The sequence below is a fragment of the Sturnus vulgaris genome, chromosome 19, assembly GCF_052056855.1.
Source record: "Sturnus vulgaris isolate bStuVul1 chromosome 19, bStuVul1.hap1, whole genome shotgun sequence".
Classification (NCBI taxonomy): Eukaryota; Metazoa; Chordata; class Aves; order Passeriformes; family Sturnidae; genus Sturnus; species Sturnus vulgaris.
The window spans coordinates 11,464,246-11,480,637 of NC_142261.1; the positions used below are offsets into that span (position 1 = coordinate 11,464,246).

General features: G+C 42.7%; 1 protein-coding gene across 2 annotated transcripts; it reads left to right on the forward strand.

Moving 5' to 3' along the window:
• Positions 1–214: 214 nt before the first annotated feature.
• Positions 215–16,126, forward strand: SMPD4 (sphingomyelin phosphodiesterase 4). 2 transcript variants are annotated; one of them, XM_014894721.2, is made up of 19 exons: positions 215–317; positions 575–661; positions 1,332–1,474; positions 1,627–1,702; positions 2,571–2,679; positions 3,262–3,314; positions 3,858–4,009; positions 4,340–4,472; positions 5,090–5,161; positions 8,674–8,763; positions 11,043–11,188; positions 11,634–11,724; positions 11,952–12,052; positions 12,344–12,507; positions 13,167–13,372; positions 13,901–14,134; positions 14,775–14,906; positions 15,071–15,199; positions 15,606–16,126. In XM_014894721.2, the coding sequence occupies exons 1-19, from the start codon at positions 279–281 to the stop codon at positions 15,930–15,932; spliced, it is 2,484 nt and encodes an 827-aa protein (XP_014750207.2). In that variant the 5' UTR covers positions 215–278; the 3' UTR covers positions 15,933–16,126. The 2 variants fall into 2 exon arrangements, with proteins under 2 accessions (XP_014750207.2, XP_014750208.2); XM_014894722.2 differs by lacking the exon at positions 8,674–8,763.
• Positions 16,127–16,392: the final 266 nt, after the last annotated feature.

Consider the following 16,392-nt stretch of genomic DNA (forward strand, 5'->3'; position numbering starts at 1 on the left):
AAAGCTCTCGGGCAGGCACAGGCTGGGATTGCTGGGGTGACCTGTGCATCGCCAGGACCCGGCCCCGATAATCCCTGAGGGTGGCTCCCATCTCAGGATATCCCACAGCTCCGCGAAGGCGCCGAGCGCCCACAGGCCCTGCCCTCCCTGAGCGCGGCGCCGTCTCCATGGCAACGCGCCGTGACGTCATCCGCGCGGGCCGTGACGCAGAAGGGGCGCGCGGGAGGCGGCGGGAGCGCGGCGGCCGCTGTGGGACCGGAGCGGAGGGGAGCGGAGCCATGGCCGGGCCGCACCTGCAGCAGCCCAGCTTCCTGCTGGTGGGTGCGGGCCGCACAGCCTCCTCCTTCTCCTGCTGCTGCCGCTGCGAATGGCCGCGCTGCAGCGGGAACGGGCCGGGCCGGGCCGGGCGGGCAGCGGGGTCTCGGTACGCGGGTGCTGTCCCTGTGAGGGCACCCGCGGGCCGGCCCGGGCTGTCGGAGCAGAGGTTCTAAGGGGGATTTTCATGCGTCGTGACCGCGGTAAGTGCTGCCCTGCCCGGCAGCCGTGATCGGATTTCCCTTGTGGTTTGTCCCAGGCCACGCTGAAGGCGGATTGTGTCAACAAACCGTTTGCGCAGAGATGCCACGATCTGGAGACCGTCATCGAGGAGCTGCCTGCCAAGGTGAGCGGTCTCGGCTTTTTCAGATCCTCGCTGCTTGGCAAGTTTCAGGGGAATTGTTTCGTTTTCTATTACTGTTTTCTCTGTTGCTCTTTGTCTTATCGAGACAAACTGTGTGGGACGGGCTGCCCGGGAGGCGGTGGAGCCACGTGGAGGTGTTGAGGAGGGGCTGGATGTGGCACTCAGTGCCGTGGTCTGGTTGACACGGTGCTGTTTGGTTACAGGATGGACTCGATGATCTCAGCTCTTTTCCAGCCTAACTGATTCTGTGATTCTGAGTTTTGGGGGCCTCCGGTGAAACAGTGGGAATCCAATGTTGCCAAGAATTAAGAACCTTTTCTAGTCATTAAAGGAAGGGTTGTTTCATTTCACCGCTCTTCATTAATACCTTTCAGCCTCAGCTTACAAAGCAACTTGTATTTAAAATATGGCACATAACTGCAAGTGATTCTGATGAGCATTGTTGCAACTTCAGTAGGATCAGAAATCAGGATGGGTTTCCCCATTGCTGTAATGCAATGTTTTGAATGGACGATCTGCCTAAGTGATAAACCAGAAACAGTCATCAATAAATGGCAGACATAGCTCTGTGTGTTCTAGTACATGCAGTAGAGATTGTCCAAGTGAGGAACTGTGCACATTAATTAATTCTTTGTGTCTCTTTTCCCTGAAGGAACTACATGGCATCTTCCCATGGCTGGTGGAGAGCATTTTTGGCAGCCTGGATGGCATCATCGTGGGCTGGAATCTTCGCTGCTTGCAAGGCAGAACAAATCCTAATGAATATTCTGTGGCTCTGGATTTCCTGGATCCCAGGTAACTTCATTCATTTCAGCACAGATTAAGAAATAAATTGGTGAACAAAGGAGCAGTGTTTGACCTTTTTCCATTGTGCAAACCTGAGTTCACAGAACTGAGGCAGCAGAGGGTATTTACCATGGGATTCACTTTCTGATGCTTGTTTGCAGTGGCCCAATGATGAAGCTGGTTTACAAACTCCAAGCAGAAGAGTACAGATATGATTTCCCAGTCTCATATCTTCCAGTGAGTAACCGAATAGTTTGTAAGAAGGGAATGTAGTTGTTGTTGCACCTATTGGAAATTTGCATGAATTTTATACCTACATTTCAGTATAGGCCGAGGTATAGCTTCAGTGCTCCAGGTTTAGAGCAGACCCATTTCTTGAAATGGCTCCTGGAGGAGGAGAGTTCCCAGCCATAAAATCTCTAGGAGATTGTGGTTCTCAGCAGCTGGATATGTGTGTTCAGCCAAGAAAGCTGCACTGTGATTCTTACTCTGTCTCCAGACAGAGTTGTGTGGTTATTAGTAGCTGCAGGGCTGAAAGGTTTTCTAAACTAATCACAGAGCAATGCCTTCCCTGCCTGTGCTCTGTTCCTCTGTGTTTGAATCTGACTGCTATCCTGGATGTGAAGTGTCACATTTCCAACAAAAGTGTTCATCTGCAGAGTTGTTTGCTGTGTTTCTTCCACTGCTACCACCTACATGCTATCTAGAAATTGGTTCAGGTAGTCCTACAGTTTTTAACAAAAGGAAACCTCATTTAAATATGTGGTGATTGCTGGTCCACAGCTCAGTTACCTGGACAAAACCAGCAGCCAAACACCAATACCCTGCTGCTCCCACTCCAACTGGAAAAGTCTCAGTGAAGACTTTTAAAAAAAATGCTGCATTTAAATTTAAAAAAATACTGAATACTCATTTTCAGAGAGAAAGCTGAGAGTTCTCTAAAGACTCTGCATTTGGATATGGAACTACTGCAGTGCAATAAAACCCCACTGAGCTGAATGTAGAGCTCCTTCCAGAATGCTGGAATGCAGAATCTCACTGTCTGAAAACATACTTTGCAATATGCTGAGTAGCCAGATTAGTATTTCATTACTCTCTCTTTCAGGGCCCTGTGAAGGCTTCAATACAAGAGCAAGTTCTACCAGAATGCTCTTTATACCACAACAAAGTCCAGTTTCCTTCATCTGGTGGTTTAGGTTTGAATTTGGCTCTTAGTATCCTTTTAATCGTTGGGTATCTATTTTTTTTTTTAATATCTAAAACTGAGAGATCATGACTGTTTCTGTTCTACATGTATTGTGTATGTGGGGTAAATTAAGGTCATGCTGAAGAGTTTGGGCTGATTAAAAATGTTTAGATTACAATTTAAAACAAACATTGTTGGAGGAATTTCTGGCCTTAATCCAGCCAAGAAGAAAATTCCCAGTGTTTCTCAGTAGAGCCTGTATTTCACAATTTTTGTTTTTGTGGTTTATGCAATATGGTAGGAAAAGGGCATGTTCATGTTGCAGCTAGAGTACTTTTGGAAGCAGTGTAGCTGTAGCTGTGCAGGTTTCAGTTTGAAATAGTCAGATGTGCCAAGAGTAGCACAAACACACTTTGTCACACAGAGAACACCTGCATTACCAATGCTTCAGTCAGATGGAAAGCAAGAAGCCAAGGCTGAATTTGCTCAAAAGCTCTAGCAAGGTAATTCAGCACTGACAAAGCACAAATGTAGTGTCTATTCAGCATCTCCCAATACCTAACAGCTTTACCTCGTTTTTATTATGTGATCCTTAATTCTGTTTTTCCAGATCCATTTGAATATTACATGTTTTACTTTGCAATTAGTTTGATTACACAGAAGGTAAGTACCTTTCACATTTTTTTCCATTTAAATACTACTGGCCTTTCTCCATAATGCCCTGAGAGCCTGCTGGGGTGCTGTGTAGCTAAACTAACAGCAGTTTCATCTGTTCTGTTGGAATTTTTTATGGCTTTGGTTCACTTGATGATCCAACACTGGATAATAAACACAACACCCACCTTGGATACCCCAGTAAGCACTCTCATGCCAGCAAGGAGCAGGCAATGGATTCCAAATAGTTTCTCTCCCCCTGTATCCAATAAGGATTTCCCTACAGTCAGAGTGACAGCTTGGTGCTGTGGGCTGTGCTTATTTGGTTCCTCTGCCTCTTGTTCCCTCTCTCGTGCTTGGTTGCAGCCATTGCTGCAGCAGCCCTTCTCTTACAGCTCATTTAGCTTTGCTCCAAGGGCTCTTTGCTGCCAGTTCACCCTTTCTAACCACTGGGCTTCTGCTTTTTTATGCTGAGGGGGTCTGGCATCACTCCCCAGCACTGGTTTAAAGCAGCAGTGTTTACCCCAGCTATATCCTGTGTGTCTGTTACAGAATTCACCTGTCACCCATCACGTCAGCCCTTCCAACAGCGCTTACTTCATCCTGGTGGACACATACCTCAAGTGTTTCCTACCCACAGAAGGAAGTGTCCTTCCCCCACCTTCTTCAAATCCTGGGGGAGCCATCCCTTCCCCTACTCCCAGGTAATGGCTCTAGTGTCAAGGGCAATTTGTGGGAGCAGTGGAGACAAAATATGGCTTGTTGGAACAAAGTCAAACAAACACCTCCACACTTCCATCTGTATGTACTTATTACATAGGAATAGTAATGCAGTGTTTGGCTATAGTTACAGTAGAAGTGATTAGTAATTACAGGAAGTTGCAGAAGTTTGAAATGTGTAATCAATTATGCAGTTTGAAAGACTGTTTTAAAGTTTATAGAATACTGGTTAAAAGCAATGATACATCCCTACATCCTCCTGTACTGCACCAAGCCTCCCTGACTTCCCTGTTTCCATGCATTTGTCCTCAAAGGTCCCCAGCAGTGCCTTTCTCCTCCTATGGCATGCACCACACCAGCCTGCTGAAACGGCACATTGCCCACCAGCCCTCTGTGAACGCTGACCCGGCCTCCCAGGAGATCTGGAGATCAGAAACCCTGCTTCAGGTACCTTGCATTTAAGGAAGAAAACGCCCTGCAACGTTTTTTTTCTGCTCACTGAGGGATCTCTTCTTTTTAAAGCAGAGGCAGTTAGGCCAGTTTGCTTTAGCTTGGTTTTGGAATTGAGCAGTGCAGCTGTTGCTTCCTGTTAATGCAACAAAGAACCACTGTGAAGCAGTGACGTTGTAGCTTAGAAAGGCACTTAATATATTTTCTTAGACTAAGGATCTCAGGTATTTGAGTATTTTTTTCTGGAAAAGTTTCTGCATTTGATTTTCTTTTTTAAATCTTATGCCAATTCTATGCTCTGTCCAAAGGCAGAGGTTAATCACAGCCAATGGTTTTGTTCATTATTAAGGGAAGGAAAAGAAAATCCGGATTTAACTGTTCTGAAACAAGTTCCTACCATGTTGCTGAGCTGACTGATTGATGCCTGGCAGGTGCTAAGAGTTTGCCATCTCAGTCATTGGCATGATAACTGAGACATCTTGAATAGGTGCTGTCTGTTTACCAGTACAGCTTAGTTTTCAAGTTATATACTCTGGTCTTCCTTATATTTATCTTCTGACTGACAGTGTGGGATTATTACTCTTTCCCTAGCTGAGAAAATATTTGTTTTGCAGATCTTTGTTGAAATGTGGCTTCATCATTATTCACTGGAAATGTATCAGAAAATGCAATCCCCTCACGTCAAGGTAATAGTTTGTACTGCACTCGTGAGCATCACCTGGTGGTTGAGCTCTTACCTTGGGGTAAATCTATTCTGTGCAGAATTTTTTTGTGTGTGTATTGGTCCAAAGGAAAGAAATAACTTCCCAGAGTATCTACATAAGTGTGCCAGAGTTGATAATCCAATTACAAAGAGTGTTGTGAATAAGTGTGTCATCCAGATTTGCCTTCATTACAGAAGTTGTGTTAGTTTGTTCTGGTTTTTGTTTCTTTTTTTGTTCAAGATGAGTTTGTGGGATGGTCACAACAATCTGAACATCAATATCAAAGTACTAATGATTGAGAAAGTGCCACTATAAAACCATTATGTTAAATCCCACTGGGGCAACATGACTGCTAAAAATAGCTAAAATTGATTTCCAGCAGAGATAGCAACTGTTCCTGAAATACCAATTAGTAATTTCTAATGTCTGTAACCATATTTTAGCCTAAATCCAAAATTTAAAAAAAAAAAATCTTGCTAAACTGCCATTTTTATTATTTCATGTTCCAAAATATGCTTTTCACCATAACGGTGTCAGAAGCAGTTCTGCAGCTACAGAATTTGGATTATCTGACAAGTTCTTGCTCAGATAATTCACTGTTGTAAGCAGTTTGTGGTGGCCTGTTCAGTAACAAACTACTGCATGTAAGAAGTAAGTAAGTGTTGGGGAGGCTAAGATTGAAGGCATTATAAATGTAAAGGGAATTTGAAGGAGAAAAAGTTGATCCTCTGAATTCCCTCTGGGTCTCAGTGGGACTTTCATAGAAGGGGAGAGAAATAATAAAAGCTACTCAGTATTTATTCCTGTGTGGAAGTGCAATATGAGAGTTGATTGAAAAATTCTAATCCTTCACAGGATATGAAATAAAACACATTTATATTTTGCTAGGGAAAAACATTGAAGAGCTGAAATGTGATGGGTTTTGTCTTTTATTCTCAAAGTTGAGGTCAAAGTGCAAATCACTAATGTTGCAAAGTCTCCACTTGGGACTCCCAGCAGCATGGCTGTGCACCTGTGATGGAAAGGCTTTGCTTGAAGTACCTTTGGTCTGTCTGTCTGTCCAGTCTCTGTGCATCAAGCGCTGTGCTTAGGCCAGAAATGATGATTGCTTTAAACTTCTCTCCTCTGTTCACCCTCTGTATTTCAGATGCTCTCTTCTAGCACTAGGGAGCAGCAGTTGCAGACAATGACTCTCCACGTTATGGTGGAGTAGGGCCTAGGTAGAGCTTACAGTTCTCTGAAATCAGCACTTCAGGATCTTCCACAAGGTGTGTTGAGCCACAACCTGAGGCCATAACTCCCTGATGGTATTTTAGTTTCATCTTTGATGGGAAGTAATCATGAGCATGTAAAATAGGAAGTCTTCCTTTTTGTGGGGAGGGTGGAACAGTGGAATGGAGGGACTGGAATTCCCCATGAGATACATAAATGGATGAAGGATCTCTCCTGCAGGACTGAGGAAAGGTTCCAGATCAGTTAGGTGTTAGATCCCAGAAATCTGGAGTTTTTGAGCTTTCTGTGCCTGGAAGCTTCCAGGCACAGAAAGCTCAAAAACTCCAGATTTCTGGGATCCCACATGAGGGACAGGACTGCTCATTAGCCAGTGATGCTTAAACTGAACTTTATAGACTGGGTGGGCTGACAGAGAACAATCTGCCTTGTAGTTCCTCAGATGAGGAAGTAGAACATCTAGAACTGTAAGTTCTGCTTTAACACAAGCATTAAAGACCTTGACTGGAAACCCAAGATGGCCCTATACATTATTCTTAAAATTATTGATAATTCTGCAGGTTCATTGATTTCATGTAGGCTTCTGTGTGTTTGGGAGGAAGGACAGTCAGTGACCATTCAGTCCCGGGGCTTGAGCTGTTTGACCATCAAATTTTGATTTGAAATGGCTGCATGTCTGTATTGGAAGGTGGGATGAGGTTCTGCAGAACTTGCTCACTCTTTGTCCTGCAGCCAGATTTGTTTGCTTTCATGGGCCAAGACAGATAAGTAACTTTCTTGAGAAGGAGAATCATAGATTTTTTTCCTTGAACCTTGTTAATGTCATCACAAACTTCCCTTTATAAGTAGTAGACAGACTGGGAATGAATAGTAAACAATTTCATTTGAGAAGATACACATTACAACTTTGAGTTCTTTTTGGGTCTGCTGTGAACCTGAGGTTGATGCTATTTGCTATGCTGTCACTGTTTTCCCTTTTACTTCAACTATTTTCCAATTCTTTTGTCTGTTTGTTTTTTCTCTCTCTGATGATCTAGAGTCCGAGTGTGCAGCATCTTTTTTCCTATTCCCTTCTGCTGTTGCCACAAGAAACCCTTAAAAAGAAATAGTGTAATACAACTTTATGTAATGCTTCCTGACCTTCCAATGCCAGGTGTTCAGCCCCCAGCACTGCATGTGGAACACCCATTAAAATCCAGGGGCTTGCAGATTCCTGTGGCAGGGCAGTCAGTTTGGAAGCAGACAATCTGCCCAAGCTCTTGGGGAGCCTGCAGTAACAATCCTGCCACTCTGAGGGTGTGAAACCAAAAGCTGCCAAAGTGACAGTGGAGGAGATGGGGTAGAGGCTGTTTAAAGGCAGCAGAGGTGTGATCTGGAGAGTTAGTTTAGATGCCTGACAACAGTCATTGGGGTCTGTGTAGTGTACATTTTTTGTTTTATGTTTTTTCATTAATTTCATACATGTGTGTCACTGTTGCTACAGTATCCTCTTCACGTCATAGTCAGAAAATACTGGTCAGGCTGTTCCTTCAAGAAGGGATCTGGCTGAGGCCTGCAGAGACTTCAGTGTTATGGCAAGATGCCTTTTATATCAGCATATAACACTGTGCTAGGCATGACTTTGCCTTTTTAGATGTGTCATGTTTCCCTAATAGCAAAAGTAATTTCCTCTTTTGAGGAAATTCACAAAACCTGCAGCCTTCCCAAATGGCCTTTAAGTAGAGAGAAGACCTAGGATTTCTCTGGACAGGAAAGTCCAATTTGAGTTTCTTCTTTGTACAAACTACTTCTCCAGCAGAAGAGAAAGAAATAACAAAGTTTTCAAAATAGATGTAAAAAAGTTTGCAGAATACTGCTCTCTTACTCCATTTTTAAATAAAATATTGTAACAGTGTGTAAATTCTTGTTGCTGCGGTTCAATTCACTTCTGAAATGGGGAATTTGTTTGGCAAAAGCTCCATATGCCCCACCATTCCTTACTCTGAGCACAGCAAAGAGAGCAGCCTTTTTTGACACCTGCTCCCAGTTATATTTCCAAGTTGATAAAGGGTAAGAAATACTGTGGACTCAATCTACTGAACACCAGAAAAAAAGAGGATACTGTGGCTGCAGTTGTTATTGTGATATGTTGTCCCTGACTGTATTTGTGATGTTCATTTTTCCCCCCACCCTTCTTCCTTGGGCTCATTCTCACTTTTTTTTTCTCTTGCTCTCTTCTCTCCTTTTTTTCCCTCCCCCCTTCCTTTTTGTTTCTGTTGTCTCAGCTGGAGGTTCTCCACTACCGACTCAGTATCTCCAGTAAACACCACGGTAGTCCTGCCCAATCCAGCTACCAGGCCCTCCACGCATACCAAGTATTACCATCTTTTCATTTTGTTTCCTTTTTAAAAATCTTGTTCCATCATATAATCTGCGAAGTGTATTGGTGCTGACTGTACAGCAGCTTCTTCTGCCAAGGTGTGGTTTTATAATTTGAGAGCACTGCATTGAAAATCACCAAATTGTTCAGTGAAACAGATACTGAGAGATATTAGCAAAGCTCATGGAGAAAAGAATTAAACTCTAGCATGTTATGAGGACTAATTGGAAACTCTGTTTCTAGAGATGCATTCTTGCAATGTAAAACTTACCAGCTATGCTGTTTTTTGGCACCAAAGCTGTCTTCACCAGTGGCAGATTTGTGCCTCTCACACAGTAGTCATTTAAGCAAACCTTGCGTGGAAGAAAAGATCAGAATTTGCATGGCTGTCACCCAGATTAAGGTAGGTAACATCTGGGGGTTTTTAGCCAAGGAAATGTCATTGGATAATACTAAATTTGTGGTGGCAATGTCAATTTGACTGTCCACTTCTGCAAAAGCACAAGTGGTACATTTGCAGATTGTTCAGGAAATGTGCATGCAAAAACATTCCTGTTGGAACAGATTGCTGATTCCTCTTTCCCTTCTTCAGCCCTTTATTCATTGGGTCTTCATTTTGGGAATGGGGAGGGCTAAGCTTCTCTACTATAAAGCTCTTTAGCATTACATGGCATTTCCCTGCTCTTTAATCCTTTTTTTTGTTTTGTTTTAATTAAGTGCTATGATATCTCAAGGTGCTGTTTAGAAAGGAACACAGAAAGTACTACTTTAGATCTTTTTTACTGTTACATTTATTTAATTACTGTATCAAGAATTAAGAATGGCATACATCCATCCTGTATGAAAAGATTTGACAGCAAAAACACTTGTGGGGGAAAAGTAGTTTTTAAACCAGTGACATTCATAATGGTGGTGATCCAGGCTAAGAGGAAATTGTAAGAACTACTATGTGGAAAAACTACTAATATCACCCAAAATGTCTTGAAATAGGGTGGTTCCAAGGGTACCTTCAAGGGGGGCTTGGGATTTCTAAAATTACAGCCTTTCAAGGCCTGTAGCAGAGTACTCAGCCTCTCTCATTGCTGTGGAGATCCTGGTCCAAACTCCAAGGGCCACACAACTTCTTGGAGTTCTACCTTCTTGAATAAACTCATCAGGACTGTGGAAAACGTGCTGATACAAGTTGGAGCTGTCAAAAACCAGCCCAGCCTTCATTAGAACTGGTAAAGGTTTATTTAGAAGAGTCTCAGGTCTGGCTGCAGGACTGTGTCTGTCATGGAGCCTGGAGTGAATGTCACAGTGTATTCAAAACCTTTAGGAGTGTGAAAAGAGATCTGCTTTGCCTCAGGCATTGCTGAGAAAGGACAAAAACACAGACACAGACACACATTCCCTCCCTGCCTCAACAACTGGAAACTTCTTGCAGCTAATCCAATGCACCTTTCCAGCACTTCCCATTATATTTGCAGCTGTAACTCACACTTCATGTACATTATTCTTCTCAACTTTTATGAAACAGAATACAAATCTCAAAATCTGCCTTCAGTGGTGGATTGAGATTAGCTGACTATGAAAGCAGGTGACAGTAGCAGAGGAGTTGGTGCTGCACATTCAGCAGCAGCCACCCAGGACAGGCAGCACATCTTTGTTCACCTCTCTGCTCTGTCAAACACTGCCTTGCTCATTGGTGCCATCCCTGTGGCTCACCATCACTCCTTGTGCTGCTCCCACCCAGGCTACTTCTCCCCCTGAGGATTTAGAACCAACAGGATGTTACAGGACTTGAAAAAGTTCTTATTCTTACTGTAACTGTCCAGGATTATTCTCCCCTGTAAGGCTGATGAGTACCAGCATAGGAAGGAGAACTCAGTAAAGCCAGCCATGAGCATAAACAAAGGACCTGCTGTGCTTCTGCAGCAATGAACTTATAACCATAATGAAAGGCTGAATATTCTTTTTTCAGAAAGGGGTAAGTCAAAATCTACAAGTTATTATCTTCTTTAAAGCTAGCCCAAAATTCAATGCATTAGAGTAGATAATTTTTCTTACAATCCAAATATGCTGCTGTTTCTTAGTGAACTGATGGCAGAAGATTGATGCAGCTTGTCCTGGGGAGCAAGCCTGTCCAAAATCAGGTGGCACCAAACTATGGTGAAGAACCTAGAAGGAAGAGAGCATTTCCTGTATTTCAGTCTGACAGTATAATTTTCCTGAATTCCCTGGACATTTAGCAAATGACACTCATTGGTTGCCTTTCTTTTGCTTTGAATCTAGGAGTCATTCAAGCCCACTGAAGAGCATGTGCTGGTGGTAAGACTGCTTGTGAAACATCTGCATGCTTTCAGCAACAGCCTGAAACCAGAGCCTCTCTCCCCTTCAGCCCACTCCCACACAGCCAGCCCACTGGAGGAGTTTAAAAGGTTGGTACATGAGCATGTCTCTGAAATGTACAGAACTGAAAAGCTGAGCTTTCTTCACGAAAATCTCAGCTTCCTCTGAGAGGTTGAATTATGCTGTTTTGATGCTAAATACAGAAGTACATTATTAAAAGAACATGAGAGATAATGGATTCTGTTTCTAACATCCTCTGAGAAAGGGCAGCTTCAGCAGCAGCTATTGCACTAGTCTATAGAGAAAAGAAAATGCTATCAGAGGATTCTGGCCAAGGCTAATTTAGTATTTGGTAGTTATTAATTTGAGTTGAAATTCAATGGCTTGAAGTAGTTTCAGGTAACAAAAGAAGAAATTTTGCTCAGTTCTTTCTGTTTGCATTTGTGAAAGTGTGTTGGGTTGTTGGTTGGTAGGGTTGGGTGTTTTGTTTTTAAAATTTGCTGCCAGTTTATACATGTGTGAATCTTTTTGCAGGGTTGTGATTCCTCGGTTTGTCCAGGAGAAGCTTTATATCTTCCTGCAACACTGTTTTGGCCACTGGCCTCTGGATGCCTCCTTCAGAGCAGTATGTACCTGCTTCTCCACCTAAGCCTGTACTCAACAGAACTAGTTATTAGTTATTAGAACTAGTTATTAATTATTGCTGTTCAGCAGCTGTTTCTTGGTCTTTACATCTCTCTTTTCTTGACCAGTGGAATTCTTTCTATAAAAAAAATAACAAAAAAACCCTTCCTGCCTTCCTTTCCAAAAAAATCTTGGCTCTCACGTGGGTTTCTGTGTGATTTTGCTTAGGTTCTTGAGATGTGGTTGAGTTACTTGCAGCCCTGGAGGTATGCACCTGAAAAGCCTCCCCAAAGCACAGAGCCTTTGCCTCGCAGCGTCTCGGACAAATGGTGAGGAGGGGAGCAGCTGGGACTGAGCTGAGCCAAGCCTCAAGGAGATCCTGAGTAAAACAGCAGGATTTCAGGAGCTATGCACCAGCCTGAACGAAATTCCTATATGAGACTAGAGAATGATTTCTTAGAACACCAGTTTTTGTTTTAGGAGTCTTCTTTTGTCTCAGTGTAAATTGACCATCTTTCCAGAGACAGTATAAAACATTCCCTTAGTAGCTTATTTGGTAGAAGACAAAATAACAGTTCTTTAAATAGCTGTACTCACAAATCCTCTACTCACTTTGGCAGGGCTGCCTTCATTCAGGAAAATCTGCTCATGTATACCAAGCTATTTGTGGGATTTCTGAACAGAGCTCTTCGAACAGATTTGGTCAGTCCAAAAAATGCCCTCATGGTGTTCCGAGTAGCCAAGGTCTTTGCTCAGCCCAATCTAGCTGAAATGATCCTGAAAGGTAAAAGGATATTTAGACATCTTGTGTTGTCCTGTCTCAGTCTTTCTTCACAGTAGTTATAACTCATCTCAGAAGCACTGAGGTGAATGGACTTCTCTGCCATTTTTCATGCTGTTTGGCCATTCAAAAGTCTGTCTTCACTAATGTTTGCCAATTGGTTTAGTAAGTCTGTAGTTCTCTCCTAATTACCATAGACTGCATTCCACAATTTTTCTTTAAAGAATAAAGAACCCAATTACAATTGTCAGTTTTTCTTACTCTTGTATTACTTCATTATATGCTTCAGGATTTAAACTTTATGCATCTCTGAAAGTTTCTATACTTAGTAGAAGCCATGCATGCATTTCAGGATAATTAGGGTATAGTGAATTTGAGAGTGGTGAGATTTGACAAGTATTAGTGTCTGAAGTCTGTTTCTCCATTGCCTTTTGTTGAAAAATGTTACAAACTTAAAATGCTGCTTTGTATGGTCTGCATTAAATACACCCTGACATTTTCTGCTCTAGGCAGAGAAAAGTAAATAATGAGCAGTAATTAAGGCTTCCTTCCCTTTAGAACTCTCTCTAAATAAAGTTGCCCAGCAGCTTTAAGGCAGCTGGACCTTCCCCAGCAAGACCAGTATTAAGTAACCATCTTCACTACTTTTTATCAAATTCTAGGAGAACAGTTATTCCTGGAGCCAGATCTTGTTATTCCCCACCGTCAACACCGACTTTTTATGAGCCCCACTCTTGGTGGGAGTTTTCTGTCATCACGGTCTCCAGCTGTTACAGATGCCTCATTTAAGGTGAAGAGTCATGTTTACAGCCTGGAAGGACAGGACTTCCAGTATAAACAGATGTTTGGTGCAGAAGTCAGGAATTTGGTAAGCAACAAACTCTTTGTCACCTGCTTTTCTACTGTGACAGATGTTTTCAGTGCTGACCATCCATATCAGGAGAAGTTAAGAGTGGAAAACTTCCTGCATTACTGAATAATTCAGTTTGCTGACAGTGACTTCTGAACCCTGAGGCATCTCAGTCCAGCACAGCTGTAAAAATTTGCTTCTCTTTAATAAATAATAAGGTAACAGCTTGCTGCCTTGGAGCAGTATATGGTATTTCCACTCAAACATGCTCACTGTGATTTTCTGATTGATCAGTACCAACCAGCAGACAAAAGCAGCAGGAAAAAGAAAAAAAAAGCAGCCGAAGAACCTAAGCAGCACTGAGGTTTCTTAAATGCTTCAACAGAGCTATTGGAAATGCAGCTAACAGCACAAATCCATGTGCACTAAGGGAGTGACTTTACTGGGATTGCTCTCACCTTCAGCTATCAAGGCACAGTTTTATCCATGTATTGAATCTTAGTGGTCCTTTATCTTATCCCACACAATTTTTGTTTTTTGTTTTAGGTGTTAAAACTGGCCCAGTTAATTTGTCAGGCACAGCAGACAGCTAAGTCCATCTCAGACCATTCTGCAGAGACAATGGCCAGCCAGTCCTTCTTCTCCTGGTTTAGATTCACACCATCTGAGGTGAATGGCTCCTACACAGGCAATGACCTTGATGAAATTGGGCAGGACAGCATCAAAAAAACAGATGAATATTTAGAGAAGGCATTGGAATATTTATGCCAGATTTTTAAGGTGAGTAACATCTTTCTAGAAACTTGTGCAGCAAGAACAAGAGTCAGAATTTGTCAAATGTACATCTGTGTCTCTTGTACTTTGTGAGGTCACAAAGCTGTGCAGAGACCTTGCTAGCAAATTCTGACATCTTCTCATGCTTCAAAACCCCTTTTCAATAGAGATGGAATTAGGTGTTCTGAATTTCTAAGTATCAAATCTACTTTAAGTGATCACTCTTTTGGACTGTATAATTTATACCAAACCTGTTTATATCAAGCCTGTCCTCATATTTCCAAACAGGCAGTTTTGAAAAACTCTCCAGTATCTTCTAAATGTAGAGGTGTAAAAATGCAACTGCAGCTGTGGATGAACTGTCTGCAGCTATACTCCCTGGTACAGAATTGCTCTAGGAGACAGCTCTTTGATACTCCTTGGGAGCTAAGGGAGATAGAAACCAGAGAACTTCTCTAGAACTGGACAAGAACAGACAAATCTGGAGAGGTTTATCTCATTTTAATGTCTGAGGGGCTATTAGCAGTTCTTGGTATCTGAGCTGGCTGTCAAAGACTTCCAGTGCTAATGAGTTTGTTAAGTGAGAAATAAATTAAATAGGGGGTGGATCAAACACCTGCTTTAGAACTGTGTTATTCTTGCATAGCTGAGTGAAGCCCAGCTGACTCAGATGATGATGAAGTGTGGGACAGCTCAAGATGAGAATGGAAAAAAACAACTTCCAGACTGCATTGCCAGTGAGAACGGCCTCATTCTTACACCCCTGGGCAGGTACCAGGTGAGAGAAAAACGATTCTATCACCACCTGGCTTGTTCTTGAAAAAACAAGTTCTCCTCCTATGATAAAGAGAAATGGAATTTGCTTGGGACTAAGAGAGATATCAGTAAAAAGGTGTTTCAGGTGGGAGCTGCAAGCTCAGGTGTTTGTTTTCCCATTTCTAGATCATAAATGGCTTACGGAGGTTTGAGCTGCAGTACCAGGGGGACACTGAGCTCCAGCCCATCCGCAGTTACGAGAACGCCGCCCTCGTGCGGCTGCTGTTCCGCCTGTCCTCGCTGCTCAACCACAGGGTAAGCACAGCCCTGCCTGCCTGGGCTGCACAGTTCTGTTCCTGCTCCACCTGGACCTCTGTTCTTACTCCATTACTGTGGTCTAGATGGGTAATTCCTGGTAGTATGAGGCCTGCTTCTCTACCTGGAATTCTGCTTTTCCTGCACAAAACCTTGCAAATGTGATTAGAGGACCTCATGATTGATGAACAGGAGAGTAACATTCAGAATTAAGAAAAGAATTTGCTTTTCCTATTTAGAAGCATTTAGGCATGAAAACACAAGGCAAATCTGCACTAAGACAGTTCTGCTGTTTAAAAGTGCAGTTGGATCCCCCATTTCCTGTAATCCTCATTCTCTAAATGAAGAAAATCATAAAACAAGTTACTTTATGACAGCACTAACTTTTAACTGCCTCTTCCCTCAGTTTGCAGATCAGATGGAAATGCTTTGCTCCAGGGATGATTTTGTTGGCAGACTCTGTCGCTATCATCTGACCAACCCCCAGCTCCTACAGAAAATCAGGTACAGCCCTGTGGTGAGGGACAGAACGAGCCCCAACTGGGGACCCAGGATCAGTCTGAGGTTTCTGGCCAGCTACAGGACTCTGATGTCTTTGCTGATGATCTACTTCCTTGCATCCTGGTTTTATGTTGGGCCGGTTGGCTGCACATTCATTATCCTAACTGGGTATTTTCTTTATGCTGTAATAATGACTTTTTTCTTCGAAGGATGGAAACCACATGAACACTAGTTTCCTCTTCGTGGCTTGTAAAAATAAATGTTTTAAGGATGAGCCTGGGATTCCATGACTAAAATGTTTTAACTGTATCAAATCTTAAAATATTTTTAATACTGAAGTTAATGGAGTTTTATAAACATTGATGTGGCCTTGAAGAGATAATCAATGTAAATTTTATTTTTATAAAGGTGTTCCTGTAGACTCCAGTGAATATGCTGTTTGGGTTTTCTTTTCAGGGGGGAAGAACAATCCATGAGTATTTATAAAACTGCAGTCATGCCATGGGTAGATCCATCACTAACCCCCTGACCAGTTCTCCCAGTTCACTAAGGACTGGAAGGATGTGGTGCATGAGATACAGAGCCATTTATGATTTTGTCCTCTAACCCTCAAAGCCTGTGAGTTTTCACTTACCCCAGAACACAGTAACCCTCATCCCATGGTATCTTAACAGGGGAAGGGCAGTACAATG